The following is a 22,198-nucleotide window of genomic DNA, read 5'->3' on the forward strand; positions in this document are numbered from 1 at the left end:
TGGTAATTTTCCATATTAAAGTCCAATTCAAATCTCTAAACTTAAAAAGCATTATAGAAATATTTTCTTCGTTGATGGGTCATGAAAATTATTCCTATTCCACAACAAAGAACTGCACTCTCCCTCCTGTCACGTCTCTTCTGGCACACCATCAGCCCAAGCATGTCACCTCGAGTTCCAATGGGTAATTTCTTTGGTTTGTGTCCCCCTGCCCTGCTGAAAGCTGGGGTTGAACACCACCACATGGTGCTGCCTCATTGGGTGACTTCAGGCTGCTGGGTCAGACTGAAAAAACCTTACCAATTCAGAAGAGACTTTAGCAATCTGCATCTGAGTTTTATTTCCTTCCTTCTATAATATGATGGGGAATTAGACATTTCACTACTTTAAACCTTTAATTAAAGATTTAAATATAAACCTTGGTCTTTCCAGACCAAGTGAGAGAGGCTGACATTTTACTAGTACTCAAACTGAAGTGAGGTGGAAATCCACTTGCAATAAGCAATATGAACATGGGAATATTCAAATATAATGTGCCTCTGATGCACATTACAGACTGCCACTGAGCCTCTCTCTGGCCCTGGAGTGAATAGGCAGAGAAATCCTCTGCCCCTTTTAACAAATTGAAAACAGCAACCTTTTAAAGAAAGAAGACTTACAACCAATGGAAATGCTGAAGTTACTATCACTCCACTCATAATTTTTACTTACTGCATTGCTATTGAATAGCTAAGCATATTCTAGAGTCAGAGCAGTAGGAAATATCAAAAAGGTCTGCAAAAGGAAAGGCAGTTTGCCACTGAGATTCAGAGAATAAAATCTCTTGTAACATTTTGTAACAATGTAGGTATAAATTTAACAAATGGTCTAGAGATCAGCTGAACAGTGTCTGAACTCTAAGTACTTCTAAGAGCATACATTAGAGTCACAAGCTTAAACAGTAAATCTGCAACCCTGCAAAACACAGTATATAAAAATTAAGTTGAACAGCATTTCCCATTTGTTACTGTCCTGAAGAGTGTGCAGCTGTGAACAGGACAGCACCTGCAGCTTCAGATTTAAGTTGATACAATTTTGAAGCTAAAATAAATCACAAATTGGATCACTGAAGAAATTACAGCAGTGTACAGAGCTTAAAATTATATGCATCCCTCATAATGAAGAAAATGCTGCACTTTTTCTCAATTACTACACCACTCCATAGTTGTTCATCTATCCTGACTAAACAACTAGGATACCAAGCAATTGTACCAAAATATTTGTAAGTAATATTGTTATAAAAACATTTGTAGCAACAGTATAAGAAGTGCAAGTGAAGTCATGGTGTATTTATTAAGGAAAAAGTTCTAAAAGCACCAGAGCAAGTCTCCATCAGTTCACCTGAAGATGTCTGCAAGCCACACTTTCAAAGGACTATTGGCTTACCTCACGTCAGTTTTCTAACAGCTGGCATAATTAGTAAACTACTTCAGTGCAAATTTTACCCTTAGTTTCATTTTTGGGGTGGGAAGCAAAGACAATCTCCCCTCTGTTGCCTTCAACATTTCTCCCAATTCCAAATCCTTAAAAACTAAATAATACACACATTGTTGCTGTCTGTTTATTCTTCCAGTTTTTCAATATAAGTGGCAGTTTCATAGCTTCAAGAGAAAATTTTTAAAGTCTGGACAAATTACTACTCCAAAAGAAGGAACTTTTGATATCTCCTGCAACCACTGGATAATTTAAACCCCAGATTTCTCAGATTAAAATATAATTTTTAAAGCTGAAGTCTTTAATAAAATCCATGTACGGATACATATAAAAAACTATCAAGTTATTAATTTTGCTTATGCTCTTATCATCTGTCTGCTTAAAATAAGTGAGTAAACTTACACATTTGTATCTCAAATGCTCCTTATTTAATTCTTTTCAGATTTTTGTAACAAGTCCCATGATAACTAATAGTTTCTCTTACCAACGAGCAGTCCAGCAGCTGTCCTCTGCACTTGCTTTTGTTACCATGAGTTAGCGAGGCAGTTCTTAATAACGGAGACCCTATCTACAAGGGAAGTCCTGACAAATGAACTATTTTGTCTAAAATCTAAAAAAAGTCTCCAAGGGCTTTTCAAACTGTTATCAAAAGATTAACATATCAAAGAAAATTTGGCACTGCTTGGAATGCTTTTTTTTTTTTCCTCTTCCCTCCAGAGTGGCCGAACAATTGCAAGACTGTGGCCGGGCTGGCGCGGAGGCTGCGCTTCCAGGCATCGGCCGCCCGGTCCAGCTCCTTCTATTCAAACAACAAATGCCTCCCCAGGAGCTGCAGACACTCGCAGGACTATGCACAAGCCCTGATACTATCTGCCCAGCTAAAAGCATCTATGCTGCTGACCAAACCCTTCCTTGTATTTACAGGGATTGTGAGTGAAGACAACATTTTGAGGAGCTAAAGGCAGCGGGTCAGAAATGCACGCATTTCTCACTCAGCATTTTGCAGTTTGTCACGGGGCATAATGAAGCAATCACACACACCAGATCAGATAGCCTTTAGAGACTGAGTGCTACAACGCTAAGAAAGTGAACTTTGTCACTACCTGAACATCACAGAAACAAGGTACTTTTCTGTGCACGGCTCAAGCAGCTCTGCTTTGGTAAGAACACAAAAGGCAAACCAAGAGACTAGCAAGGCAGGCAGAAGAAACAAGAGACACATAAGAGAGGCCAAACTTCAAATTCATCTCTGTGCAAAGATTAATACAAGTAAATCTTCCTCAGCACCCTATGCAATTACTCTCAATAAATAAATGAAAGTAAAGTAATACAGGAAGAAAATTCATAACAAAAAAAACCTGACCTGTCTAGAAAACAATCGAACACAATTCCCATTCCTGATATCTGAGCTACTATCCCAGCAAGTGACTCACCGGGCTCTTCTGGGTCCAGAAGGCTACTAAAGGGCTACAACTCCTCTTTCAGAACTTATTTACAACAAGTACATCCTCCATTAAGAGCCACCTTCCACCTCTGTTATTAAAAATTATGTTTCTAAATAGCTCGATGTCATAAAAAGCCTTTCATATTTCTGAATAAAAAACACCTTGAAAGTCATCATCTTCAACTGCATCCCAACTAGCTGCCAAAACACAGGGGGAAAAAAAAAAAGGGTTTTTTTTTGCAACTTGAAAGCCAAAATTTTTTAGTCACTCAGAAATTCAAAATTTCTGCATTTTAGAGCCATACTTTCAACAATTTACACCAAGAAGAAATCAACCCTACAAGAGAACAGACCGTACAAAGGTAATGTTTACCACTAGGGCTTACTCTTTTACAGTACCATGAGATTCCCACACACTGAGATCAGTTATCAAACTGATTTCCATTTCTTCCAAACATTATAGTAAAAGTTTTTGGGATTCATGCAATGGGCCCAAAATGGAGGTAAAAGAATTGCTAGACATGCACAAAACACCAGCTAATGCTCAATCTCTGCCATACTGGCAGTAATGAAATTAAAACTGAAGAAACACTCAAACTAGAAGAGCTATAATGGGCCAGGAAGAGGAATGAATGTATCTTCTAAGAAAATGTTCCATCTGAAAATATGTCTGACTTCTTAGGAAAGATGAGAATTCAGCCTGGTTGACAGTTGACCATTAGGAGAAAGGGATGGCAGTTCATTTTCCTTGACACAAGGAAATAAATATTTTCCTTGACACAAGACTAAGAAAAAAGATTATAAAATACTTACAAGCATATTCTTCTCAAAACATATTTCATAATATGCTGCACATGCTAAAAATCAATCACCAAAAAAGCAAATTTGGACACAACATTTCCAGCTTGCAAGGAATGGAATCAAAATTTCTGCCCACAGTGTCTTGGACATAAGTCCTGTATTTACTTTCCAGTACTTCTCTTTTACATAAGATATCCTACTTTAGCATCTGTAAAAATAACGTATTATTTCCTAAAATTTCTCCACTGGCAGCTTTTGAAACAAGACAGGCAGAATCTGCAGCCACTGAGAATGAAAGAAGGACCACTTTAATACATTTGCTATTAAAAATCTTGAAATCTATTCAAACAGCTATAAGTCCTGCTAAAATGCACCTCATGACATCTTGTCACCAAAGAGTCTGTAATCAGGATTCACCATTACTCCCTGTACGTCCTTTAAGGAAAGAGTTCCTGAGTTGTTCTTTCTGGATTCTCAGTCCCCCAGGAGCTTCTGTACACAGGTATGCACACACTCCACATTTTTGCTTCTCTGATTCTGCTTCACTGCTGCAGGTACCCAGGACCAGAGCCATGGTGCGTGCCAGACAGATTTTGCTACACCCTGGACTTGGAAGGATCATGTCTGAGCAGCAGCACAATGCCAGAGATGTCTCACACCACCTGGCAAGCCTGACATCACGTGCAAGAGCCTCTTTGCCTGTCCCCAAAACATAAAACCCATGTCACTCAAAGACCACCCAGAAACTCAAACAGGTCCCTTTACAGATGACACATGACTTAGCCAAAGGCCTGGGGCTATCACACTTTTGTGACCGTAAAAACCAAAAGGTTATGACTTTTACTTCAATATGCATTGCCATGAGCTTACACACGTAACGCACCCTGTAAAGCTTTCAGTATTATTTGAACATATCTGTATTTTTACAAGTATGTGGTTTACAAACACAAGAGATGCTCTGCTTGAGAGGCAGCCTCACCCAAGAAATGCACCTTACAGAAATGGGAGCTGATGCATTTACAGCTCTCCAGTACCTTGCAGCTGAGCCCTTACATACTAATTTATCCACATAATGTACAACAGATGCTCGGGTAAGACATACAAACTCAAGTAACTATGGCAGATCAAAAATCCTTCAACTGTATTTTGAAAGGAGTTAAGGTTATAATTTGTACTACAAACAAAGCTTAACACTTTAGTCAACTAACCAAGCTCTAACAATAAGAATGACATAATAGTTTAATGAATACATGGAAATTTTACAAGTACACGAGCTAAATTTTAACAAAGCCCTCCACTCAATACCTATTTTATCACTTCCCATCTTAGGCTTTCTGTTATAATACAAGCTTTTGTTTCTGTGTTTAGGCTTAAGGAAGACCATTGTATGCAACAATCCCCAAACCAAAATTGTATTTACATTTGTAGAGTGTATTCTTTGTAAAGTATACTTTTTGCAGGCTGTAAGAGCAATTGCAATGTTTATAGTAGAGTACAGGCTACATTAAGGAAAGATAATTCTACATCTAACAATAAACTCACTATGTCAATTCATCATGATAACAAAGTACTATAGCCAATACTACACTCAAAACTTACTTTCTAACCAGTCTTCAGATCATTATTTTCAGACCACTTAGAAATTTCTTATTAATATAGCAGCAAAGAAGAAGTTGAAGATATGTTGGAAGAGAATTTAGGAAAGCTGCTGGTCATGTCAAGGACAATTAGTCAAGCATTTTACCACCTAACCTTCCCACCATCTCATTTGTCATATTTCAAGCAGCAGCTATTCACATTAACGAAAATTTTAAACTGAAAACCAAGCACCAAAAATCGCAATCACCCAAAGCTTGTTCCCACTCTCAGGCTCACAGAAACAGTCTTTACCCATTTCCTTTCAGATTTCTGGATCTCTTATCTAACTGCCATGAGGGAAAGAAAACTTGTCCCACAGTCAGGGAATCCAACAAAGCACACATTTATTTTGGATGCTTATTAGTTCTTTTGTCTCTTGGAAGAGTATACCAGACATTTGGGTTAGAATTCACAGACTGTGTTTTGTTTGTTCTTGGAAGAGAAAGTTCAACTGTTCCGAATACCTTGGGCAAGGCATGGCACCATTACACCCAGCATGAGCCCTCAAGCTGAGCACTGAGGCTGCTTCCAAAGAAACGTTCCTTTCTCACATGAGGTGTGAACTTTACTCAGCCCTTCTATGTGATTAAATAACCAAGACTATTCTGGTTAGATAATGGGAATGGCAAAGATGCCCCATCCCAGCACCAAGAGACCTGCAGCCATTCCAGTGGAGAACTGGGAGTCTGAAGACCCAGACCCAGCAACAATGGGTCCTTTCAAGGAAGCATTTCCCCTTAGGGGCTGTGCCAAGAGCCCAACCTTTCCTGTGTGGCTGCCGCCTTATTGTGCAATGTAGAGTATCTGCTTCCTGGGATATATTTGCTTTTGTAGTATGGATGCTCAATAAAAGGAGGCAATGACTTTTTTTCCACTTCCTCTTAAATTCTTGGAAAATATTTTTGAGGTTAACATAAGAACATTTGAACCAAATTTCTCTTCATCTGCAAGAAAATCATCAAGCAGAACAAGACCAATTACAAGAGATTAACTTTCCTCTAAGTTTAGACATTTAACTTTTGTTTCCTCAGAAGCACACATAGTGGCATACAGCTGTGACTACAGCAGTCACGCTCATTGTAAGCAAGCAATTGGCTTTCACATCTTCCTTTCCCATCCTAATTATGACTTAGTACCTTTCACTGCTTTCAGCAAAGCATTCTCAGACAAAGCAGCAGTATTTCTTCAGTTTCCTGAAGTCAAAATGCAAAACTTAGATATTCTAAAGTTCAACTATGTAACTACTAAAAGTACACAACACAAGAGTACATTCCTGAATAACAGATTGTACTAATTATACACCAAATTGTACTAATTTCTAAAAATGTATTCTGTAAGAAAATCTATACATTAAACCAGGGGGTTCTACTGTTTCCTGAAAACATAGGTTTTTTTAATAGTCATAATAAATTGACACAAAGCCTGAAGTACGTGGCACATTCACTTAATTTAAATCAGAAACACTTCAAGAAAAAAAGCTCTTGTGTGCAAACAACTTGTCAATCAATAGAAATACTGTGCATGACAGAAACTGTTAAGACTTTAAATATCATATAACAACACTAAATATTAATGTTAAAAGACTGCATAAGTTCAACTGAAGACGTCACATATGACAATTTATTTGTTTTGATCTCAAATTACAGTAACTGAAATTAAGGATTAACACAAGAATCTGCAAACAAGTTCCCTTCCAAGACTGAACTGCTGTACAGGACAATTTTTTATGCACTGGAATTTATAGAACCTAACATCTTAACTTCTGAAAATTATTAATTTATGCTCAGAACTATCATATGAGGCAAGATGAAAAAATCAAGGGGGAAAAGTTGCACTCTGTTTCCATGAAAACATGTTTGACAAAGACAAAAAGAGAACAGACATACAGGACTGTAACATTTAACTCCATGCCTGTAATGTAAATCCTGGCCCACATCCACCTAGCTACTATGTCCCAGTCATTCAAAACAGTCCTACAAACCCAGAAGAGCTTCAGATATTTAGTAAACAGCTGTATTTCAGAGAAGGACTTCTACAATCCATGAAATTAAATTAACTCCCCACATCCTACTACAATACATTTCATCATTGCCTTAAATAGCTCTGTTTAAATGGCACTATTCAGTGCTTCTGTGCCCCTTGGGAATGACTTCCACAGCATCAGCAGTGGGAGACCTCTCCTGTATAATGGAAACAAGACTGCAAAAATCCGACAAGGGATATCCCTTCAACTGCTGCATTATTCTCAGTCCTAATGACCATAAGCAAAGGTCTTGAATCTTGCTTGTCCCATAAGCAATAGCTTTTGCTTATCAGTCCATTTATAGTTAACTTTTATCCTGCACATTTACCTTAAAGGAGAAATCCTGCCTTAACGCACCTTGTCTAGAGCAATATTTTTATCCCCGTTTGAAATACCTTTTCTAGAACTTCTCTTTCTTTCCCAGCTAGAAAAATTTTTGTAACAGTTTTAAGAGGTGTAATTGTATCCATCTTCTACTCTGTGAGGAGGAAAGTTTCCTGAAAAGCAAGACTGAAATGTTTCAAGTACATGAAGTGTATCAAGGAGTGCTTTTCCCTCAAGCATTGACCTCACTAACTGAAATATCACCACTGTCTAGCCAAACATCCAGAAATAGCCTCTTCCCAGATAGCTCTAGTCCAGATGCTCGACCCAGCTTTCCCCCTTCAGCCTTGCTTTTTCATAAATGTTAGGTGAAAACAGAGGTCAGCTTCCTAAAGTACCAAGGAGGACTGTCACAATTTCACTTATATTAAATGCCCAAGTAGCTTTTACTCCATACTCTTTGTATCAGTGGCATGGAAGAGCAGAAAGCTGGGCTGAAGGCTAACAGAGCAACAAAACAGTGGGCCAGAAAGGTCAGATCAAATGTGCATTTCCCCTGCAGTCAAGGAGACAGCACAGAGAGAGTCACATAATGATGCTCCCCAGTAAACAATCTCCAGTCCCAGGGACTTGTAGTTCAAAAGTTTCATGAGCCAAATACCCTATCATCTTACTTATTATTAAGTGGATTTTTTCTGTTTTTTTGTTTTTTTTTTTTTTTTTTTTTTAATTATTTTGTGGCATGTTTTAAGCTCGCCATCGTCCTGTAAAGAACTCCTGAATTCACAGAGGATTCATTCTGCCCTTATTTTGACCCCTACTCTATTAGCTTTATGAACATGCACTTTAGTTTCTCCTTGCCTACAGCATTAGGAAAAGCAAACTGCCAAACAATTGCTTCATCTGAATATAAGCAAAATAATCAAAATGTTTTGAAAAACATTGAAGCTCTGAACATTACCTTATTTCTATGGGACATTAAGAAAGGAATCAACCACCAGTTACTGCATTTTTACTAACTTTCAGGCTGATGTTACAGGTACCAAACTCTTTTTCATAGCTGGATGTACTACCACCTGTCAAAATTGAAAAACGTTAACCTAGCTAAAATCAAAATTAGTAACCAAAGAATGAGGACGTTCTCTGATAGAGAGGGACACATAGATACAAAACACACTCTTCAGGAATCCAGCAAAGGTAAAATGGGAGGAAAGAGCACCACAGAGATAAGTCACCATAAAATATTGCCCCACAAACTTAGCAAAGCGTCTGGGTATAGCATAATGTCTGGACCACCAAAAATTAGTCTCCAAAGTAAGTGAGCTTTACAAAAGGTGAACTACTTCCATTAAGCTAGGCCAACAAAAAGTACTCTCTGAGAGTGCACACCAAAATATTGTCAACCAATACATTCTTCTGTTGACAATACCTCACCAACCAGCACTACTGACTTGACTATAAGGCTGCATGAGTTCTGCTACCACACCCACCAATGGCACATCCAAGTGTTATCAGACTTCAGCTACACAGACAATTCTGGCATTTAAGATACTATTTCTTCACTGACATTTATGCCAGCAGAGGATGACAGCAAGCAGGAAACTGAGACTGTACATTTGTCCCAAATGCAAGGTGCAGACTACACTAATTCAAAATACTCTGCGCGGAAACCAGAGCCAAGGACTTCTATGACCTGTTCCAGCAATGGACCTGTGTGGAACAGCATCTCCAGCAGAGACAGCCACTATTGAACACACCAGACAGTCACTACTGAAATGACCATGGACTAAGAACTGGGGTTACAAATGCTACCAGCATACCAGTACCAGCTTAAGGCATAAAAGTCCTCCATAATACATGCTCAGAATGCAATTATGCCAACAGTCTCTACTTAAAAAACCTGTATTACTCTAGGGAAGGGATCTTGCTAGGTAATGGAAAGGGTGGCAGAATGAAGAGTGCTATGAGGACAACTCCATCTGCACACTACTGAGTAAGGACTCTGCCAGGCTGACAAGACTGTAGGTTATTTTCCATTGTGCTCTCATCCTACAAAAGGCATGCATTTTGTGTCGTGAAATTTGTGTGTTCTTATTTTTGCCTGTTCATTACTAAAGCTATTTCTGTTGGAGAAGACAAGTTCATAAAAAACCACAAATTATATTGCTATCAAAAATTAAAATTTGTAGATGAACTAAGGAAAATTAAGAAGTTAGGAGCACAAGTAGACTTTCAAACAACTTAGACTGCACAACAATGGTTTTCCAAGTGCTCCAGTTCACTCAGACACATTACATCTGCCTCTGCTCCAGATACATGCCCTTCACCACAGGTTGATCTCACCCAAGCAGTTGAAGGTCAACACAACAGCACAATTGTAACACAGCAGAAGCTGTGTTTCATCCATACACTGCTGGCATTTAAAGTCTGGCTGTCTGAACTGGACTCAACACCAATACCCCTTACACAAGTCTTCAGTATTGCAAGTATTAAGGCTCAGTAGGCTGCCTCTAGCAATAAAGCATGGCTATGATGCAGGAAAACAATGTCAGGACCCTCTCTCAAAGCACTGCTTAAGGTTTGAGGTCCTCACTAAATGGATGAGCTGAAATAGGGTAAATCTAAAGAATGTACTCTGCAAGACTGCACATTTGACAGCCCCTTTATGTTTCCGTTTGAATTACTAGTTGGTCTGAAAAGAACTTTTTGCTGGCTTGTCAGATCTGGAGTACTGCTCTAGTGACAGAAGCACCACTTCCAGACAGCAGCACCCTCAGCCAAAGACCACTCAAGCCACTGGAACAACCCTTTGAATTAACCGGACGTTGGATCAAGCTTTCACGACTTAGTGACAACAGCAGATATGTTAAGAACCCTCCATGCCTGTATGATAAAAATAGATCCCCTGTTTGAGAAACAGAGGTAAGAAAAATTACCCCTCTGCTCAGAGAAAAAAACCTCTAGCCAACAGCAATAGGACTTTTCAGGAAATGAACCTGTACCCAAAAGTTAAACAGTTCAATAAATAGTATTACAGGGTAAAGGTAAAGTCAGGCAGGTAACGCAACTCAACTGAACAATCTTCCCACCGGAGGCCAGCCATTATCCCTGTCATTGACCTTTCAGCTACTGCTATCTACTGCTGCACTAAATGCAGCCTCCAGAAAATAAGCTCTTGCTATTGTTGATGTGAAACACCATAGCAGATCTTAAGGGCAGAGTTCATGAGGGCAACTGTACTTTTCTTCTATGATTTGGAGACGTGATATGGCAGCAAAATGCATAGGATTAATTGTTTTCACACACTGCAGTTACATTACAAATCAATTGCTGAAATAGAAGGATTAGCTGGATCCTTTGTTTTGCCAGGCAGCCTATTGCAGACAATCAGAAGTTATGATACTAGTGCATAAAAACAATGATATATAAAATAGCATGGCTACACTCACAGTTGGACTTTCCACTTTGCAATGGGTCTGGCTGGCCTCACTTAGTGAGGATCCCTGCAGTGGTGAATATACCACAGTATGGGAACTGCAAAGAGATCCTCAAAGCTGAAGGTGGACCTTTGTAGCCATGGATGAGAAACATGATGAGATTATCACCTGAAGCTAAAGCAGTAATCTGAAAGCTACCAAGACTACTAAAATGAATGGAAATTCATCCGTGCTGTGCTAGGTTTAACTCACACAGACATTGCTAACATGCAGTACCTCCACCATGGAGGTTTAGAACATCCTGACAGCACAAGAAACCTTGCTCCATTTGCAGGAGGCAGCATGCAGGAGAAGAAAGTAATCCAAAACACTGTATGTTTCCAAACCAATACAAGCACCACAGCTCTAACCATTTGAACCTGTACAAGATCTACACCCACATGGTACAACAAAGAGATTGCCAAAAAGAATCCTGACAATTTCTCCCTCACTGGCTCAAACTTAACATCAACTAAAAATAGAATCTTACAAAATGAGATGAAAGGGGCATTAACAGTGAGTTTAATCTATTCTCCAACCTAAACCATATACCATTCTTTCTAAACACACAAACTTGTTCTTCATGGCCACAAGTAAAGACTTCTTAAAGTTCTACATTAACTGTGAGAAATGCTGAAAACTTAATTGGTGTTTTCTGTGATGAAAGTTAATCCCACTTCAACCTGCCCATCATGGCCACTGAAAATAGCATTTCCATCTTACAAATCTTTTAAATATTTGAAATCTCTTACATTCCCTCTAAACTCCTCATCTCTTGCCAAAATAGCTTGGATTTTCTTCCACATTTATGAAGTTGTTTCCTCGAACTCTGATTACTCTCATTTCTCTACTCTGAACTCCTTCCAAGTGGTCCAAATTCTTTTTGAATCTTGGCACCCAAAACAGATGCTGTCTGCACAGACTGTACATCAACAGCAAATAAAGCCAATGGATTTAAACTTTACGTCTCTCAGACAATACTGCTGTTTAAACATCCCAGTAAGATATTTGCCTTTTCTGCAAAACAGCATGACACTGACTCATGTTCAACTTGTGATCCAGTACACCCCCAGGTCCTTTTTCTAGGAGCTAACCAGTTATTTCTCACCCTGCATTTCAACAGCTGGCAATTCCTGCCTAAGTGCAGTACCTGCATTTGTCCCTACTGAATGTTGTGCTATTTTTTCAGGTTATTTTGAACTCTCATCATGTCCTCCAACACAGTCCCTGAGAATTTACTACGCACATTTAATCAGCCAGATGACTAATATTTTCATTAAAGGCCAGGACCCAGGACAGAATCCTTCAACTTAACTTCTCATTTTAACACCAAATTGTTAATTACAGTTCTCCAGACAGGATCATCTGCCCCCCAGATCATGCCTCCATTTACTTATGAGGCCATTAAAATGAGGAAAACCTTTTAAAATCAATCAATTTAGGAGACTAAACCTCCACTGCTTCTGCTATAGCCACTGAGCCTTCTGCTCTGCAGTAAAAAGGTATCAAGACTTCAGACACAATTACTTTTCCCACAAATCAGTTCATGCTGCTGTATCTTCCAAGCACTTGAAAATAGAATGTTTGCTTGTTAATCTCAACTGATGGAAAAAAACTGGGACAAACTGAACTGTCAGGCTGTAACTCATCTCCCTGGGCACTTCTCCTTTGTAACTGTCGGAAGACTCATCCTTTGCCAGTCTTCTAGTACTTCTGAGTAGTTCTAGGTAATACTTTTGAGTTCTAAGAATTTCAAAGTGAAACTTATCAGGTCCAGTTGACACAGAAACATCTAGTGGAAGTACACTGTAGTGTAAAATACTACCTTGTCAAAAATATTTCAAGATTAAGTACCTGCATGACACCATGTGAAAGAGAAGCAAAATAGGCACTAAACCCTTCAGATGTTCTGCACCTTCTGCAGACACGTGTATTCCCTACCAAACCAAGTGAGGCATTTCCCAATCTTCCTACTGCTACTTCCCAATCTGCTACTTCCCTACTACATTTCCCATTCTTCCTACTACTTTTATAGGTAGCTGACTTTTGTGTCTCTTGCTACTCTCCATTCCATGTGCGCTGTAGCCTTTGTTAGATCTGCCCCACTAGTCTCTTTCATATCTTCTTCACAACGTGACTCAAGGTCACATTCTACATGTATTTTCTCATGGCATCCCAATCCAGTTAAGCTGCTCTTACTACTGTTTCTCAAAAGCCTTCTCATTACACTGTTCTCCTATCCTTTAAAAGAATCAGCTGTAATTTCACAGCCATTGCCATTTATCACCTTTCAGTTTGACATCTTCTAGCTAGAATAAAATCTGAAGGAGCTGCCATTTATGTTACTGCATGTACCCTCTAAACTGAAAATATCACTGCCATATAATTTTGCTAAAGGTCAAAAAAAAATAGTTGTGTATTTTGATTTTGAAGGATGGTCTTTTAGTCTTAAATACCACGTAAAAAAATCTCAATCCAACTAAAGAGTAATGGACTTGCTACCAGTTCCACTACCACATCCAAAGAGCTGTATGAATGCAAATGCAGCTAATTCTGCTGAATTTGGTAGGATTATGAATGTGATGGACACTGCACTACTTCAGAGCAATCAGCAAGATTCCACAGCCAGGGAGACCCCTTCCCAGTCCCAACCCCTGCACAGCACTCCATGAAGATGGTGCAGAAATTATACATTTTAGAAAAGGAGCTGCAAGACACAGAACTTCAGCATTTTGTCCAGATCACATCCATAGCTACTGAACAGAGATTGTGTATCACCCATTCTATTTTATTTAAGCCTGCTTTTCAGCTACCAAAAATTAAAGTTTACAGTCTTATTTCAATCAGGATAAAGGTGTCAGACTTGGAGCTATAATACAGCTACAGTTTACTACAAAATGAACTTTTGTTCTCTGCTATGCAGATTATTTAATAAAGGAAACAGCTTTTTTATGAATGAAAACTATTTTTAGCTCATTGTGTAACAGTGAAAGGGAAACATTTTAGCATTACTGTTACTTAAAACATTTTTTTTTCAATGTTTTCATGTAAAATTAGGATTTTTGAACTAGGATTTGTCTTGTGTAAACTTTCTCATGCTAACTATAACCATATCCAAGCACTAGTCAGAATGCTGGCAGTTTTTTTGCCACTGCAAGTCCACAAAACCATCTGCACAACAACACAACTCCAGACCCAAAGCAGGTTTGACCACAGTAGATGCCATGCTGTGGAGACCAGTAATCCCTGCCCAAAAAACCTGCACTTGAACACAAGCTCTGTTCTCCAAGGCAATTCTTGCAGACATTCAAGAGATGAGCCTGAACACAAATGGCAGAACACTTACGTTCACCCTACATTGATAAGGTTTGGGCACTGAGTAAATTAAATCTAAGGAAACCCTTTTTTTCTAATTTCCAACACTCAAGAGTTTTACAAGATTTAACTAAAGGACTTAGTTTCACAAGGCAATAAAGGAATGACACATCATCTCTCCATGCCAGCTACCATCAGGTTCTGTCCTGGAGTGACTTTATTCTGGCATCCATCGTGTGTCTACCACACAGACAGTAAATAAGGAAGGTGTTACAACCATGCTCCCTGGTCTGCAGTTGAAGATGCTTAAGCACAGCACTCAATAGAGACATTTATCACAATAAAAGTAATAATTTCTACAACAGACCTTGGACAAGCTTAGTCAAAGTAATCCCCTGTTGCAGATTTCTGTTGTTTACAGAAATAAAGCAAAGATTATCTGAATGTTTCCAGAAAAAGGAACAAGGTTGCAATGGTCAAAATGCTTGATGAAAACCTGACCTTTCCATGTCAGTTCCCAGTTCTACAACTGATTTCCTCTGTGACCTGAACACTCCACTTGGACCTGGTTTTAACAATATAAAGGTATTTTACTTCCACAGAATAAATGGAATTTGTCTTCATCCCACAGAAAATCAATGTCCTCTTGGCTGTTTTATACTCCACACAGAAAACAGTAGGATAGTACCTCCTCAAAGCAAATGAGAAAATATAACCTTAGGGGTTCCATATCAACAAAGAAATTTATTTCCTTCTTTTTAAATAATTTATTAGGAGCACAGTAAAATAGCTTGTCTGATGCACCATGCCTGTCACATGGCACAGCAGCAGAAGAGGACTGAATCACAAAGTTTCTCAATCACTCAGACATCATGATGCAACTTCCCTTCCTGCTAGGCAGCCCCCATGCTCCCCTGCAGGCACTGTGAGCTTCCTGACCAGGCAGCTGGGACCTTTCACCCCCTCTCTCCAGGTTAGGGATGAATCAGTGCCTACCAATGCCATGAGGTCCTCCACAGACTAGAAAGAAATGAAGAACAAATACAGGAACAGATGCTAGAAGACAACTAACAAAAAACGTAAGTGGGGAGAGCAAAACAAGCTCAAAGCCTAGACAGCACTACAGGAAGACACCAAGCAGAGCTTGGCACAGACCCAATGCTCCTGGGAGGTGTTTGGGAAGGTAGCAGCTGCTGTCCAGCAGCTCTGCTGGAGTCCTGCTCAGACCCCTTTCACTGCTTACACCTCCTTGTGTCAGACAGCCAGCCTTGGCCAAAACCAAAGTTAACAAAAAGATCTCTCTTACTCATTTTCTGAAGCACTTCAAAAACTGGTAACCTTGGAGCACATGAGTTTTTCACAGCTGACCTAGATGCTCACACAGGAACACTCAATGTAGCCAGAAGCCAATGTTCTTTCCCACAGGTGACTACACCAACAACAGATGACATTTTTGTTTCACTAAATCATGTTAATGATATGCTTCTTAGAAGTCAGGAGGGTTAAATCAGTACCAATCGATTTCCAAGCCAATTGTACAGTTCAAAGTTTACACACTGTATTTTCTTTAAACTTTGTGAACCTGTACTTGTACTTAGCCAACAAGAAAAAGCAGCTAACAAAAACAGCAGTATGTAGCCATCAGTGTCATGCCAAATACTAAGACAAACATTTCCTCAGTAGACGTAATAAAGATACACTGCTGTCACTCATTACACTGATACAGGGACATTAAACTTATGAGGACCACACTTACACCACAGAGTAAATTTAAATAATGCCAAAAAAGCTGTTTCTCACAAGAACAAGAAAATCAATATTCTACAGGATGCAACAGCATTGTACAAAATTTTAAGAAAAGGTAAAAGTAGCAATTCTTTCAAACATGATGAAACTGATGGCTGAAAAATATTACTAACCTGTCTGAAGGGCCAGTGTGTGGACAAATCTCATACATACAACAGCTGAGTCACCTACAACAACAAAAAAAAAACCACCAGTCAGAGTAATGAATATAATGAATAGGCTAAATGAAACATAATCTTGATTGCCCCTGCTAAGAAAACACCATACAATTGAAGTGAGTGCATACTGCAAAGAAAACACATTAACGAATTCTAACTCAGCAACCTCAAAGGAGGAAGCAGCCAGTCAACGTGGCCAGACAACCATCAGCACTCATGTTAGAACAGTTTAGAGTTACCCATCTCCCACTGCTGGAGGCTATGCTATCTCAGCTTCCTGAAGGGCTCCAAAAGTCTATTCCAACTACAGCACCTGCAGGGATACACTGATCCCAGCAGGCAAGCCAGAGCACTGGTGGTAGCAGCAAGCTTTCAGAGCCAATACTGCAGACACTCGAGTTCATCTTCACCTTCAGTATCAATTCTGTTAAGGTTCTCAGTGTTTAATTCACCTAGGAGCTGTTTATCCTGAACAGCCATAAACAGGCCTCCTCTTAGGGATGACGCAGGGGCTGTCAGAGGTGCTCGCAGTGCGAGATCCCGGCTCCATAGCTCAGCCGATGGAAAAGTGCTCCACAGCCTTTGTCAGCAGCAGCACGCACTGACTCATGTGCTGAAAAAAGGATGAGACGCACTGAGTCCTCATCTCGGGCTGCCAAAGTTTCTCTTTGGTACGATCACCGGCATTCCCCACCGACCCCGCCACTGCAGAACGCGCTGACGCGTGCCCAGGCGGCGGAACGCGCGGTTCGGTAACCGGGACCGCCGGCAGAACCGGGGCCGGGCTGAGAGGAGGAGGAAGCGGCACGGGAGAGCTGCCCGAGTGCCGAGGGAGCCCCGACAGCCCGGGGTGGCCCTGGGCAAGGCGGGGGGCGGCCCGGCCTCTGGGCCAGCGCCGCACGTGTCCGGACACCGGCGGCCGCGACACGCCGGGCGATGGGGGGACATGGATGTGGGAAGGTGGATATGGGGGATAGATCTGTGGCAGGACATGGCTGTGGGGGGACATGGCTATGCAGGGCTCTGGGGGCAGGACAAGGGGTCCCTTTGGGACAGGGATGGCGGGGGGTGTTGGGCTGCAGACCCCACCTCCGGGTGGGAGCCAGGGTCCCCAGGCCATGTGTGCTGGCCGTGGGGTGTCCTGCAGGCACGGGGGGCTGGGTGCTGCCCCTAAAATCTACATGGCAGACATTTCCATGGGGTCAGGTCCAGCTGTGCCAGCTACCCTCCAGCATTACCTCCAGTCCTCCATTGTCACGGATAGGGGAGGACACCATGCCAAGAGCTTTACGGCTGCTCTTGGGGGATTTGGCTGCATCCAGCACTGGTGAACCTTGGCAGGCAAGCCCCAGATGAGCAGCTCTGCACATCTCACTCGGTGTGACCACTGGGAATGCTAGGCTGAGTGAGAGAGGGTGGGGATCACCTCAGGGAAATCCCTGTAAAGCCTGAGTGCCCTGGGGCACCCCCATCGCAGACCCCAGCTCGGGTGCTGGACACAACCCCGGCCCCACAGTGGTCACTCAGCTCTCCCCCTCAGCCTGACAGAAGTGATCAGGGATCTTTCCTATTGTCCTAGCTACACCTGCTTTTAATAACCCATCCCTGCTTCTGTCAACTGTCTGCTCAATTTTGAAGACCACTGCAAACCATTTATAGGATTTGTAAGGCACCACAGGATCTATATTTATTGTCACATACTATTTTTTTCCAGTAGTTCTTCTCCACTGCAGATGAAGGGAGACATTCACTGCTACATCCCATTGCATGCAACCCCAGCAGTGACTGAACAGGGGTTACATCCATCTGGCAGAACATCATATCAGCCCAGCACCACTCTGGGCTTCCTGTGACAGCTCTGGGGGGAGTCTGCCCAGCATGGGAATCCAGCAGGAAATTCTGACAATGATAGAAAGAAAATACATAGTTTTTTGTTGGCCTGGTGAGTTGATTCACTCATGTGACCACTGTTTGAGGGAATGAGAGGAAAACAAAATGAGAAAGCTGCCCCTTCTGGCAGCCACCCACACATAACGCTGAGCTGCTCTGACTCAAATCAGATGGACGCCTTCCTCTACTCGAAAAAACCCTAAAAACATCTATTTTCTGTTAATGTGCTAACTCTGCTGTCACAGTTTGAGTCTCTGTTGACTGCACACCTCACCGCTCTTGCCAAGGCTGGTGTCAGCCTGGCCAAGCTTCTGTCCCTGCTCACCCGGGACACACCAGTCACTGGGTTTCATGGAATGACTCAGCAGTTACTTCCCCTGATTCTCTGGAAATTCAGTGATGCAGTATTTACTGAGAAATCAGTACTAAGGGTTTGGTGATCTTCTCAGGCAATTCTTAAAGTTCTTTTGCATGAATGTTTTAAAGTCTGGTATGAACCAGTGGTTTTCATTCACTCTGGTTACATGTGAAAGACCATAATACCTCCAATATAGTGACACTGTTGTGTCGATTTTTTAAACAAAGAACAGAAAAATTAATGAATAATTTAAGAGGTTTTTTTCATTGAATTGCAATTTTTGTTGTCCAACATCCAACCTAAATCACTGCTAGGATTTTATTTGTGCCTCAAGGAAATGCCACTGCTGATCAGTGGTACTGACCAATATATTCTCATTGAATTTCCCTAGCTAGTTACCCCTTTTGCAAACTGCTAAACTACCCATTGCAATCAGCTTGCAAAATTCCCATCTATATATGTCTTTACTGTTGCCTATTCTTCCCTTTTGAGCAAGATGTTTTGTTTTAAAACCAGAAAAGCCTCCTTTGATGCCACTGAAATTGTGCACATTTGAGTCACCTAACAACACATTGATGAAGGACTCCCCAGGTTCCATTTGGATCACACTGAGGTATTTCCTCAGGCTCACTTTTTCTCATAACCTCTTTTAGCCTTGCAAACTTGCTAGCAGTGTCCCCAGTAGAGTCATAGGAGTGTGGGCAAATTGAAAGGGGTCTCCTTCTGCCTGGGTGTTGGAAAAGCAGAGGTAAAACACATTAGTACAAGCAGCTTCCTAGGTCATACAGACCAAAAAACTACTATGATGAGGAGAAGCCAAAGAGATTTTTTTTTTTTTTGATGAAGTACTCACTGGTAAAAAGAGCCTGTCTTATGACTCAGAGGAAAAATATTATGAAATTATTAGTGCTATTAAACAGAAGCTCTTACCCTATCATTCCCTATTAGTAAAAGGAGTTATAAGGTTTGCTTTGATATATACATTTCTGTGTTCTTCATCAAAATGCCTTTAGTAATTTTCAATTAAAGATTAATTTCTCATCACGTTTTTCAACCCATTGCATATTCCAATGTATTATCTTTATCCCCATTAGAAGGTTTCCCTTAACACCTAATTGCTTTTCTTTTTCAGTCGCTGGCAAATTTGAACTCGTTTATTGCTTCACAAACCTCAAACCATGCAGGCTTTTATTAACTCAGATATTAATTTTGTGGTTGGCACGCTCCCTGCTTTCCAGCTCTCTTGGCATCACTCTGGTTTGTACTGCTGGAAGTGCCTGGCAACCTCAGCTCTCCTGCAGCATTCCTGGCTGCAGCTTCCCTAGGGAAGAGAGGGCTCACAGGGCATCACGAGTTATTTCTAGGTATACACCTAGAAATCACAGCATCCAGTGCTTTTCAAACATCAACTGTTTAACCTGGTAGAAAAAAATCAAGTAAATGACAAGAGAAATTGCAAGAAAAACAACTTTTTTTTCTCCATTCTGTTCACCTTAGAGGGATTGGTTAGCAGGAGGAAATGAGCCAGAGAACACAATCCAGCATTGTCACTGCTTCTGGAAATGTTATGGCCATTCACGACAGTGTAATTCCTCCAGACTTTGCTCAGTGGGAGGAGATAAGCAGCTTGGGGCTTGAGGACAGGAGGAGTGCTAAGTCCTGCAGCCTTTCTTAACGGGCTTCCCATGACGATTTTGATTGCATTGTTACACATATTCCACCTGAAACCTTAACTGGGTACAAGTCCCACTTAATAATAAAACTTACAAGTAGTTTACAACTTTCTGTGATCAGAACATTTCTTACACATGACATTTCTCAACTGCTCCCTCCCATCACCTTTTCCCCAGTGTCGAGGGCGTTTGCTGTTTTCCGTGTCTGGCTTTGCCCCACCAAACGCTGCACTCTCTCCCAGGTGAGGCACAAATGAGCTGAACAATCCTTATTAAGTGTACAGCATTTAGTGAGTCTCAGACTGACTAATCACATTTTATGTACTTTCCCAGTCTGACTGTACTCACTGTTATCTCCCATCTGTAACTGTAAATCCTCCAGGGCAGAGATCAGCACTGTTACCTGTTGTATATTACCTAGCTGAAAGGGGCCAAGGATTTTATGTGCTTTGGCAATAAACAGCATAAATATCATTATGCTTTAAGAACATTTGTGAAGGTTTTTCTCCTTTGCACATGGTTTCTAAACCAGGCAGGACAAAAACCTATCTGGGGATCACATTTGTGTATGAAATCTATCTTGTGCCAAAACTAAGATATCCAAGTAGCAGAGAAAATAAATCAGAAACTACTGTTTATTTATTCAGTCTCTTTAATGTGTGTATATTAGCGTGTTCCACCCTGCCTTTTCTGGTAGGGCTGTATAAATATGTGCCTTAGCTCAGAGGAGGTTATGGGACCCACCTCTGCAGTGCACCAGCAGCCAGCTGGCCACATCTGGTCCCAGATGCTGCAAGCACACCTCTGCTAGCCCTGTACCAACAAGCCCTCCCTGAGGACAGCTGTGGGGCCTCCTGTGGGACGCCTCTGGCCCTGTTTGTTTGATTTTCCTGGCAAGGGTGTTACACAGGGGATAAAATCCCCATAGCCCGCTCTCTCTAATCTCCACACATCCTTAGGCAAACAAAAAGAGGCTCATAAGAAAAGGGGCTGAGAAAGGACACGGCTCCGTGCCTTGGCTGTGTGTGTGGACATGACATTCCTCCTACGGCCTTTATGTGTTTTCTCTGACCTCAGTTGCTTGCAGGCTCTGCCAGCTTAGATTTTCAAGTTCAGTAGGTTGGCAACAGCAGCGGCATCCCTCTGGGCTCTCGGACACAGGCATGGGATCTGCATGGGAATGTGACTCTTGAACTGAGTGCCAGAGCTCATGAACACAGACAGGTATATGGTAACTCATTAAATGGAGGTTAGCAATTATAGTTTCACTCTTCAAGATGATTCACATGCAGTTGAAAGCCACAAGTCTTTAAAAGTTTCCTTTGAAAGCTCCTTAAACTACTTTGGCAAGCCTGAGTTGTTGAACAATTTATCACTTCTCTGCCAGATGAGCTTGTGAAACCACTTTAAGAGGAAATTGTACAAAGTGCCCAAGATTGTCACAGATTAAGTTTCTTTTCTCTTGTGCCACTCGATCATTTTTCCCCCATTTCCCAGACATCCAGTTCTTCATGGTTTAAAATAGCCAGGTGAGTTATTTCCATTACAACAGCAGCCTATCTAGTAAGTCTTCAACATGTCTTCAACAGCAGTCAGAGGCAGAGTTCACTGCTCCATTTACTTGAACAAGATCTTTAAAAGTCACTTTTTATACTAGATGAAAAAAATACTGTGCTTTCCTATTCCCCTCACTAGCCCCATGACTGCCATGGGAAGCAGTAAAAGAGGTCACTCCTGTCTCCAGATTACTTCTCGGGTCCTCTGAAGACTATTCCCTCCACAGAATTTACCTTCCACTCTCCTCTCCTGGTTCCCTGCT

The 22,198-nt window shown here is 41.1% G+C and overlaps 1 protein-coding gene across 1 annotated transcript in view; it reads right to left on the bottom strand.

The window, feature by feature from the left end:
• Positions 1-16,976, bottom strand: part of ATP13A3 (ATPase 13A3) — a 56,086-nt gene extending 39,110 nt beyond the window's left edge. The window contains exons 1-2 of the mRNA XM_041414282.1: positions 16,911-16,976; positions 16,414-16,467 (exon numbers count right to left, since the gene is read on the bottom strand). Coding sequence (XP_041270216.1) covers positions 16,414-16,451 — 38 coding nt within the window. The 5' untranslated portion in view covers positions 16,452-16,467; positions 16,911-16,976. The remainder of the gene's footprint in view (positions 1-16,413; positions 16,468-16,910) is intronic.
• Positions 16,977-22,198: the final 5,222 nt, after the last annotated feature.

Source organism: Onychostruthus taczanowskii, unplaced genomic scaffold (assembly GCF_017590055.1).
Source record: "Onychostruthus taczanowskii isolate IOZ18803 unplaced genomic scaffold, ASM1759005v1 scaffold45, whole genome shotgun sequence".
Lineage (NCBI taxonomy): Eukaryota > Metazoa > Chordata > Aves > Passeriformes > Passeridae > Onychostruthus > Onychostruthus taczanowskii.